We start from the raw sequence: 11,197 nt of genomic DNA, 5'->3' as shown, positions 1-11,197 counted from the left end.
TTTTAGACGGGGACAACTGACAGAGGAGGAGGACAGGAACAGATGTACTTTGTTCATGTGTCTGACAGGTGTACCAGAGAACCCTCTCCCCTCTACCCTCCAATGACAACCAAACATGTGCTCCCCCTCAAGAGACATATCTCTCTTCCCTCTCCTGTCCCTTAGCCACGAACCGTACCCACAGTACCCGCAGGTGGGACCTCACCGGCGACTCGAGCAACGTGGATCCCATTAAAAAAGCAGCTCTGTGTGCTGTGTTCTCTCAAGTGGAAAGCCTATTTCATTCCATAAAAGCCAAACAGCTTGCAGTAGCTTGACGCACGGGTGGTTTGTTGCAGATGGAAAAGAGCTGCAGAAGCTTCAGTTTGTTTGTTTTTGGCATTTGTTTGGGATCCAGATACAGTTTGTAGGGTGGAATTCTTGACTCAGCTGAGAATCCTGCCTCTAAGCTCCTACAGTCCCAAGTTTTAACCCATCCAATATGTGGATATGACTTGAAAATACTTTTTGAAAAATAACAAACAAATACAAATCATGATAATTTGGGATTAACTTCCCTGTTATTGCTTTACTGCACTTCAAAATCCAATGTTGTATACATTTGAAATTGCATGGAAAGGCTTTTAAAATGGTTGCAACATACAGTACAAAGACAACAGTATCTGTCATTTGTAGGGAAAAAACAGGCTTTTGTTTTAATTATCAACTGCGAAATTGCCTCTGTACTTAAAAATCAATTAATTGAATCTATGAAATGTCAAATTCTCCCTCACAAAAAAGTGACATTTTAATTACTTGTTTTGAAGAAACATGAGGAATTACTGGTTTAAGTTGCAGATCTGCAATTTGTATATGAATGGCATTATGAAGTTTCCATATGAGGACTTAGGATAAGGTGTACTGGCAAATCACCAAGAACACACTGATGTATCTTCAAAAGTTAAAGTTAAAGTAAAGATTCAATAACTTGTGAGTTTATGGGAGATATTGAAAGTAAGCCAGGGTTTTAATGATAGGCTAGTAGTAACATTTAGGTTAAGCCTAATGAAATTTGATTGAAGAGTGTGGTTTTTTCCTAATTTGGTGTGAAAATTGTTACCTAATTACATAGCGGATACATGTTTTAACTGTCAAAACAATGCAACTTAACATCTGAAAACGTCTACCTCTTTAACCAAGTAAAACTATTGAACACCTTGATGTATTCTAACCTGCAAAACAAAATCCAAGTTTGCATAGTTTTTAGGGTGACTTTACAACATCTGTCCTGGGAATACAGATGAGGAGGAACCAAAACTAAGAGCAGTGAGTTCTCGGCCAGCCAGAGGTGAGTTGTTTTATGGCTGTTGGCAGGAATGTTTTCCTGTATCTGTCCTTGTGACAGTGGAGCTGGAGCAGTCTGTTGGAGAAGGAGCTCTGCTTCAGCTGGTGGTGGAGAGGGTTGTCGTGGTTATCCATAAGTGTCCTCCTCTCCGCCACAGCATCAAAATGTCCATTTTAACGCCGATGACTGAGCCAGCTTTCAGCATTAATGTGCCCTGTCCCTTGCCCCGATACATGGGCCGTATTATGCTCAATTCCATGTTCATATTTGTATTTTGTTTCTCTTCTGTGAAATGTTTACATGCTTTAATGTTCAAAAAGGTATTTATTTTTCTTATACTGTCTGTGCTGCAGCACCTCTTTTCACCCTCTGTCTAAAACCAGAGCCCAATCTGCTCTGTGTGGTTTGCTGGCTGGCTCTGATAGTATTGGTCGGCTGTTTAGAAATGTCCCGCCCCTTAGCCTATCACATACAATCTGTTGGAGCTTTAGCCAATAAAAGCCTGAGTGTTACATCGTGAGGTCACAGAAGTAAGCTAGGACTCCAGTTGATGAGTTTTGAGGCAGGGGGGAGTGTGATGACAGAAGGATACTTAAGGATGATAGCTTTTGCAGACCATTTGCATGCACAAATATCTATATAACACACAGGAAAGGGAAAACCCCAATAGCATAATTGGGCCCCTTTAAATAAACTAATACAATATATAATTTAAAATAAAAAATTATCAACAAATGAAATACTGTGATGGTTTATATCCCACTGCAAAGATCTAGCAGGCACTACAAATCAGTTTTTTTCCCCGACCTTCATGCAAAGACTATTTATATCCACAGCAAACTTCTTGTGTTTGTATTTTAAAGGAGAGAGTAAAATCAACTTTCCCTGCTGGCATGAAGAGAATGTTGAGTATTTTAATTTAGCTGGCACTCAAATAGTGCAGAGCCCTCTTAATCAAGACATTTCATCCTTCTCGCTTTGTTATGAACAACACATGTGGAATCTTTAATGAAATTATCACAGGCTCAATCAAAGCCATTCCACTAGCCAATTGCTTTTCTAAGTCAATTTCAAATGTTAAAGGGATCAGGAAAGGATCCTTGAAGCACTCCCATCCTTATTCTACTTGTTTCGCAGACAACAAGTGAGAATCTCAGATATTTCACATATTACAATGCTAGTGCCATGATAGTGTCATCCCATTAGTCAGCGATGTTGTTGGTGTTCCTGTGGAAAAGTACTACAGGGTTGTATTCTGACCTTCGAAAGGGACAGACTCTCGATCAAACATGAGATAACACTGAGGGCTCAGTAGCAGCCAAAAATCCTTGCCTTCAGCACAGATATTTTGAAGCAAAATATATCGATTCACATGAGGTAAGTCTGCGAGGGTGAGAGCGTGAGGAGAATTTTTGGACATTACTCAACTGGACTCTCTTCCGAGGAGCCAACTTTAATCATAATTTGAGTCTTGGCTGTCTCACTTGTTGGCAAAATGCCTTCATTTTAAATAGGGGATCTGTTTTTTTACCAATGACAAATCAATGACAAAATGTTTCAGTTGAAATTATTTGAAATATACATTAACATAATTATTTTCAAGCTCATACTTGGAGCTGATCATGTGTTTCCTTGTTCATGTTTATTCAAAAAAGTTCCGAGTGTAATCAGCGCCAAGGCTTTAAAAACAAAAAGATGTCAGTGACAACAACTGCTGTGATCTCAAATGGCTATGGGAAGCAGATCTGCACACACACACACATGCTTTTCTATCTCCTTTTTGCACAGACAAACTCAGCTATTCTTATTTCTGTCACAGGGAGAAGTGCAGGTGCTGTAACCTTTTGCTGCTGGTCCTGTCAGTGAAAAACCCAGCTGTGCGGTGGGAATGACATACTGCAAATAGGCCTTCAGCTTCTTATTGGCATTCCGGTAGCCTAACCCTTCACTTTCTCACACACACACACACACACACACACACACACTCACACTCACACTCACACTCACACTCACACTCACACTCCCATCCACTTCCTCGCTTGTCACCATGCATATTGATAAGCCCTTCCCGAGCACCATCTTGTGGACATTTCCCACTCTGGTGGTTGTCTAAAATGTCCCTTTTGATTACATCCAATTATGCAACGGTCTAATAAAGTTCAATCAAAAGTGCCTGGGATTCTTTGATTCTCTCTCAAAGTGCAATTATAATTATTAATCTATTTCATTAAATCTGTCATTAAAAAAAGCTTTGTCTGTGTCTGTCTTTCCTTGGCTCAGTGAGACATCCTGAGCCAAGCCAATTCTATAAATTTGAAGCAGTATTTCTTTATTTTTGAATGACTAAAAGCGACAAAAATGACTAACAACTCTTTGGCTGATGAACAAACAAACACACCCTCACCCTCTGCTACAGATCCCCCTACCGGATCTTGTAGGCTAGATTACATTCAGAATTCAATGTGTGCGTGCGCTGCAAGATATCTGTCTCCCCAGGGTGTGGAGCTGTGCAACTCCACTGCCTGTGCTGTGGTGCAGCCATCTGGATCACAGTGGGGAGCACCTGACACCTTAACACTGCATCTGCTACACACTCCTCGCCAATCATTTCTAACTGAAACCCTTTTCATCTCTATGGGAAATAAATGGTTCTGCCCTAAATGCTAATCTAATGCATTTCAGACCAAATTCTTCGTATTTGTTGATTTTGTGTGATGGTTTTTTTTGGAACACTTTGAAGCTGGAAGTGGGTTGCTGCCCCTTTTCCAGCAGCATACTAGTTACACATTTATATCATTTTAGCTGCTCTTTTTACTAGCTTTATTGTTAAAGGGGTAAATCATAAAAACCCTGTGAACATCCCCTCCAGCTTCATGTAGCGTTTTAGCATCTGTTAGCTTATTGTTTTGGTTTTATGGGTTGCTTGCAGTTTAGTATTTGGTATTCACCCTTACCGCTGTCATCAGTGTTTTTAACATTAGATGGTAGCCGTACACAAGTTAGCGACTAGATTTGGTAAACATATTGGAGCTTTTACCACGTAAAAAGATAGATACATTCCCTAATAGGCTGTAGAGACCAAAAACAGAGCAAAAATAAGTAAATATTGGACATATATTACTCAGGTTGACACAAACCCAACTCAAAATGAGATAGTGTTGCTCCTTGACTTCTTATAGGCAACTGTTTGCTAACAAGATTATCATATTGACTTTAAAGGTGGGGTAGGTAAGTTTGAGAAACCGGCTCGAGATACACTTTTTGTTATATTCCATGGAATGCTCTTAACATCCCGATAGCAATGAATAAGTGCTGTGGAAGCCCGACCAATCATCTGAGCCGGCCCGGCTAAAATAACTGGATGGCCTACCTGCCTGTCAGCCTTCCATCTGTGCACACACTTATCTCGTGCCCTCATTGGTCATGTGCGCATTCGTGTGTGTTGGAGGAGGGGCTCTGTAAGGAAGTGGCAGTTTTTTTCCGGCTGTGTATTTTCAAATTATAGCGCACTCGAGCTGGTTTCTCCAAAATGACCTACCCCACCTTTAAAACGTGACATTAATGTTACTGTTTAAAGCTTGTTTATGTTTCCCCCATGTGGTCAAAACGAAAAAATGCAAGTTTAAGCTTCTTTCAGTAAAACTACATCCACTAGAGAATATAATAGTTCCTCATTCAAGTCATTGCCACCTTGTCTCCTTCTTAGCTTATTTATGTCAGGGTTTTATTTAGCAGCCTCACCCCTGCTTTCACCTTGCTCCAGATTTATTGTCCAACTAACTCAGCCAGAGGTCGGTGTGGAGACAAGCAATCAGCTGGTCACTGGTACACACACGTCCTCTGATGTCAAGTTTCTACAACAAGGTGCAGCAGCAGCAGCATACTGATAATGGCCCGCTGCTCCTAAGTGGAGCCAAAAAATCTATATTTCATCTTCAGGTGCAGACCTAATAGAAATGACAGTGTGAAGGCCTGGAATGGAGATTGTAAATACCGGAGTGGACTACATTCAATATGATTTAGACCTCACAACCATCTGATGCTAGATGTATGAGATGCTTGTTGAAAGTCTTTTGTGAACTTCAACATACAATTTTTGAGGCAAACATTTTCATCATTATAAGCAGGAGTCACAATGAACTCCTATGTGAATTCATTTACACTTAATTCAAGGCATGAAAAGCATGATAATAAAGTGTGAAAACCTTCAAATGTGTTGCGAAACCAAAATGAAAAGAGGGTGTGCTATCCTTTAGAGAATGTTCTGTTTTAAAAAACCCTAATAAGTAGTTTTTGAAAGCAGGCAGAAACAAGATGAAGAGGAACAATGCAAGCATATCAACAGTTTAGTTAAGCAAGTAGCGCTATACAATTGGACAATTAATTTACTGTCATTCAACAGAAAAGCAATTACTTTGATTAATCCCATAATCATTTTAGCAATTTGTCAAGCAAACATTTGCTCCTAGTTATAAATTATATTTTGCAGAATACTATTTTGTTTTGGACTGTCGGTTATAATCAGAGGTGTAAATTAACCAAGTACATTTGCTCAAGTACCATTTTTAGATACTTGTACTTTACTTGAGTATTTCAATGTTTTGATACTTTGTATTTCTACTCCACTACAATGCAGAGGTAAATGGTGTACTTTTACTCCACTACATTTATGTAATACTATGAATTACTTTGCAGATTTGGATTAATTATATGAAATATAAACAACACTTTAATCAGACTCTAGTTACACCTGGAGTCAATTCTAAATCTGCAAAATTATTACTTTTACTTTTGGTACTTTAAGTATATTTTGATGACAATACTTTTGTACTTTTACTTGAATAACATTGAACGCAGGACTTTTACTTGTAACAATGTATTCCTAAACTCTGGTATACTTCTACTTTTACTGAAGTGCAGGATCTGAGTACCCACCTCTGGTTATAATTAAAGTGGGAATATTCTACTATAGTATGTTGTTTTCTTAAGAAATAAATTAATCAAAGTATAAATCAGAAGATTCATGGAAAATAATCCTTGAAGAGAAAACATTCTACACAAGAGAATATTAACCAATACAAATAAAAATCTCCTTCCAGTTCCAGAAACAATATTACTATTGACAGAAGACAAGTCTTTCAGTTTCTTTGCATTTAATATATAGAATGTTTAAAATACACACATGCAATAAACCGTAGCTGTTTTTAATTATTAACACATTTACAGTCTTGATTTTGACATTTCATACAACATGTGTTTGCCTGAGGCTTATGACAGCCCATCTTTCATGTTCCATTATAGCTGAGAGAAGAGTTGAGCGGCACTATCGATGTTTACAGACTCCTTCGGTGGCTCTTTGACAACCTAAAGGACCAATAACAAGTTGCATTATTTATATCATTAGGACTAAAATGCTGGAGGATCAAAATACGTTTTTAAAATATCCACCCCTACCTGTGTTAGTTTCTTTTTTTCGGGAGCAACAGACTTTGAAATGCTCGTGACATCCCTCTGGACTTCTGTGAAGATCTTATTGAGGCTCTCTACCTTCTCCTTTTTCAATACAGTGATCTGTGAAGCCACAAATCAAAGTATGCAGGTGACACCATGTACAAAAGAGAGTAGTAAATATATGCAAGAGAGAAAAGAAAAGAAAATATATCTTACGTGTTTTAGCGTTGTGGTGACAGGCTTTGTTTTGTTCTTGTGCTTCGTGTGCTTGTTTGCCACTTGAAAGACGTTCTTATGTTTTTTCCCCTTTGGTTTATTCTTCCCCATGTTGCCTGAGGAGAGAACACCAGTCAGCATGGATAGGCTCTAGGCAGACATTTCATTTATAAACCAGGGCATGTGTTTTATCCTGTTTTCTTTTATTATTATTTTTTGGTCTGTGTGCTCTCAAGTGGTAGTTTCTACATTTCAAAACAAGCGATAGGCCTTTTCTGTTTTCCAGTTGGTACATCCGCAATTTGTCCTCTAACGCCAATAGGAGAGAAGGGTTGGGGCGACTGGCATTTAACCAAATTAGATAACTTTTTCAATAAAAGAGACATCCTTTGTAAGCAATGTCAATGAATATGAGGTGTGGCACAGCTTAGGGCTGCTCAATTAATCGTATTTTAATCGCGATTACGATTATGGCTTGCAACGATTACGAAAAGAACGTAATTGAAATAAAACGATTTATTTATTTTTCAGTCGAATTATACTTAAAGATCAGGGTAATCAACTGTTAAAAACATACTGTTCAAATATTTTTGGATGTTTTCAAAGTCAATGAATAATCACAATTACAATTATTGACCCAAATAATCGAGATTATGATTTTTGCCATAATCGAGCAGCCCTAGCACAACTTCATCATCGGTCCACAGTTTTGTTGAACTGCTGTATTCGATTAACTTTATCAAATTAGCCTAAGGGCTCACAATGTTGCCTAATGTGTATAGTGAAAAGCAGTACAAATGTTTACATGAAAAATACTATAAAAAATAAAGCAGGGAAAACTCTGCATTCAATCTGTACAAGTTGTCGTAAAAATATCAAATTTGCATTTTAGGACGCCTAGAGAAAGGCATTCTTTAAACAAGTATACACTGAAAAAACTGAAACGTTGACTTCAACTTAATGTCAACAAATTTCACATGCAATAACATAAAGTTGAACCTATTTTTTGTTGCTTTGAACTAACAGTTATGTGAAACTGTTGAAATAATACATTTAATTAAATTGTACAAGATTGAGTGAGAGGGATACAAAAACACACTCATGTCTACCTAGCTTTCTACTGCAGTCTTTCTATTATACCAAAATACAACAGCACATGAGTGTTGAATGTGGTGGATGTTCTGCTTTGTATAATGAGTTGACGTAAGCAGCTGCACTCGTTAACATCTTGTCACAATTAGCTTTAGAATTAAATAAAAACAAAAGTAATATCAAGGTGAAATTACATGAAAGCAACGCGGTTAGAACAGAGCCTTGAGGCGCTAAAGGAACGGTGAGACAAGTTGGAGGATAGAGGAGCGAAGAGGCACTGAAATCAACACATTTCAAAGGATTGGTGAGTCATTACACTTGAAAAGGATCAAGAGGTTGAAGTAATGTTTAATAACCCTTATTCAATTATTCTGATTAAAGCAGACTTCCTTGCAATTTCATGCACATATCTACTTTCTCCAAGAGGTTGCACCATAAACAAAACAAACCCTCTTCCCAGTTGTCTGACTGGCAGTGTATTATGACAATACTAATAGGAGTTGTTAATTTGATAATAAACTTAATAAAGTAATTATAACATCTAAAAATGTGCTCTTCCAAAATCTTATACTTAAGTACAATTGTGTGTTACTTGTACAATTTTGTGTTACTTGTACTTTACTAAAGCATTTGATGTTACTCTATTCTTCTTAATTTTGGAAGGCTATATTGTACTTTTTACTCACATATATTCGACAACAAGAGTTAATATTATTGTGGTAACTTTAAAAATGCAGTTTAGTAAAACAAATTAACTAATACATGATGATGTGTTGTTATGGATTAAGCATCCTGCAGTATATAAACTAGTTAAAGCTCCACCAGCTGCAACAATAGTGAAGCTTACACATGAATGCATCACTAAATATAATCCGGGTTACATAATTGTATTACTCTGAAAAGATCAATTCTGTACAGGAAGTTATTTACTTTTGGAATTCAGTATGCTAATACTTTTGCACCTTAAATGCAGGATGTCTCACTTGTAAACATGTTACACAGGGGATACTAATGTAGGGTAGTTTACCAGAGGTGGAAGAAGTACTCATATATATTGTACTTAAATATAAGTAGAATCACTACTAGTTGTATACTTCTTTAACAACTGTTCACTGGTCAATTATACTAGACAACCCGACAGTAATTCAACAAATACTGAACTGTGTATCCCTGCCTCCTATTTACTACGGTCATGTTGGTCTATAGTTGTGCACTGAAATATCACACACGTAGCATACGTGTTGGAGAAACATTTAAATCCATTTAAAACTGTATCTGTCCTTCTGTATAAACATGACGTCAACTAGAATACGGTTCCAATGGTGTTAACAATACCAGCTTGATGTCTTGTTAAATATATCAGGAATGCTATGTCAATTGTTATCGAAGTTGAGTAATTTTACTAAACGGCATCTTTTTTAACAAAAGGATTCGAAAACTGTGCGTACACAGCTAAACGATATAACATTAACAATGAAATACTTGCAAACAGACCGTGTTTCAGTCGATGTTGGTTAATGTTGATGTCCTCATGTGCCGTGCTCGCGACTAAAACAAACGTGCCTTCTCTGCTACGTCATCAGCGTGCGACGAGTGTTGACAATCACTTTGGTCGAAGGAGATTACAGGCACTGTGTTAATGTTTTTTTATGTGTTACCGTCTTTAAAAAGTCTACAAGTGAAAATGTGAAAAAAAGACAACATGGCGACTAGATTGCTGAAGCGAACCGGCCTTTCAAACGATGTATGTGAGCAACTTAAACGGCATCACATAGAAAGTTGTAAGGACCTGTTGTCTCTGACTCCTTTAGAAGTGATGCACGTTGCATGCCTGAGCTACCAAAGAGCTATTGAGCTGCTGCAGTCAGTGAGCAAAGCTGTTGCACCGCCAGTAACCACGGCTCTGGAGCTGTGCAAAAAACAGGCCTGTTTCTCCACTTCCTTGCCTGCTTTGGATAAACTTCTGAGAGGGGGCCTTCCCTGTGGGACAATCACTGAGGTGACAGGGCCCTCAGGCTGTGGGAAAACTCAGATATGTTTAATGCTGAGTGTTCTGGCCACCATGCCAAAGAGTGAGGGTGGCCTGGACAGCGGTGTGATCTACATCGACACAGAATCCGCTTTCTCTGCTGTGAGGCTGGTGGAGATCGCACGGAGCCGGTTCCCAGACTACTTCAACTGCAGGGAGAGAGTCCTAAACATGGCTGGGCGAGTGCTTCTCTGCAGGGATCTCACCTGTCAAGATGTCCTCAACAGGCTAGATACGCTAGAAGAGGACATCATCTCATCAGGAGCAGGTCTCATCATCCTGGACTCTGTGGCATCAGTGGTGAGAAAGGAGTTTGACCTGACGTTGCCAGGTAACCTGATGCATCGCAGCGACCTGCTGGGTCACGAGGCCTCCACTCTGAAATACCTGGCACACCAGTTCAACTTACCGGTGGTTCTCACCAACCAGATCACAACTCATTTAGGGGGTCATGGATCTGAGGATGCTGGATTTGTGACAGCGGCTCTGGGTAACACCTGGAGCCACAGCGTCAACACACGTCTTATTCTCCAGTATGTGGACTCACACCAGAGACAGATTCTGATAGCCAAGTCACCTGTGGCTCCATTTGCGGTGCTGAACTACACCATTGAGAAGCAGGGAATCTGTATGGATGGAGACGATAGTCAGGAGACCTTGTATGAGGGCACAGATCCTGGACTACAGCCAATCAGGGTGCAGACTGGATTCACTTATAACCTTACCCCGCCTATGTGACCAAACACTGTGACCCATGTCATGTGTATGTGTCTGCAAATGGTTTGTTATTGTTTTATGGAGAGGCAAATAGAAAAACATTTTTATTTGAATAAATCCAAAACAAGATTTCACAGAGTGCAGAAAGTTATTTACATGGAACATCATTCTGTATGCAGGAAACTGCCTACTGGAAATCTTCATCTGATTTGCACGAACAATAGAACATGCACTATATTTGTATACCAACATAAACAATGAAAAATCACACAAATGTTTTTTTTTAAATATATATTTATTTGTATTTCTTTATGTTTCTCCCACAGCAAGTAATCACCAATGTCCAATTTCCCCGCTATAGGTTTGCA

The 11,197-nt window shown here is 38.7% G+C and overlaps 2 protein-coding genes across 2 annotated transcripts; one reads left to right on the top strand and one right to left on the bottom strand.

Annotated features, from left to right (window-relative positions):
• Window positions 1–6,460: 6,460 nt before the first annotated feature.
• On the bottom strand, window positions 6,461–9,677 carry LOC117466058 (ribosomal biogenesis factor-like). Its single transcript, XM_034109185.2, has 4 exons — window positions 9,578–9,677; window positions 6,992–7,107; window positions 6,779–6,895; window positions 6,461–6,688 (listed from the first exon to the last, which is right to left on the bottom strand). The coding sequence occupies exons 2-4, from the start codon at window positions 7,100–7,102 to the stop codon at window positions 6,620–6,622; spliced, it is 297 nt and encodes a 98-aa protein (XP_033965076.1). The 5' UTR covers window positions 7,103–7,107; window positions 9,578–9,677; the 3' UTR covers window positions 6,461–6,619.
• A 98-nt stretch (window positions 9,678–9,775) lies between these two features.
• On the top strand, window positions 9,776–10,958 carry rad51b (RAD51 paralog B). Its single transcript, XM_034109184.2, has one exon. The coding sequence runs from the start codon at window positions 9,786–9,788 to the stop codon at window positions 10,848–10,850; it is 1,065 nt and encodes a 354-aa protein (XP_033965075.1). The 5' UTR covers window positions 9,776–9,785; the 3' UTR covers window positions 10,851–10,958.
• Window positions 10,959–11,197: the final 239 nt, after the last annotated feature.

This window comes from Pseudochaenichthys georgianus, chromosome 20, assembly GCF_902827115.2.
Source record: "Pseudochaenichthys georgianus chromosome 20, fPseGeo1.2, whole genome shotgun sequence".
In the NCBI taxonomy this organism is placed as follows: domain Eukaryota; kingdom Metazoa; phylum Chordata; class Actinopteri; order Perciformes; family Channichthyidae; genus Pseudochaenichthys; species Pseudochaenichthys georgianus.
Note: the sequence above shows the minus strand (reverse complement) of the source record. Positions and strands in the feature narration are given on the sequence as shown.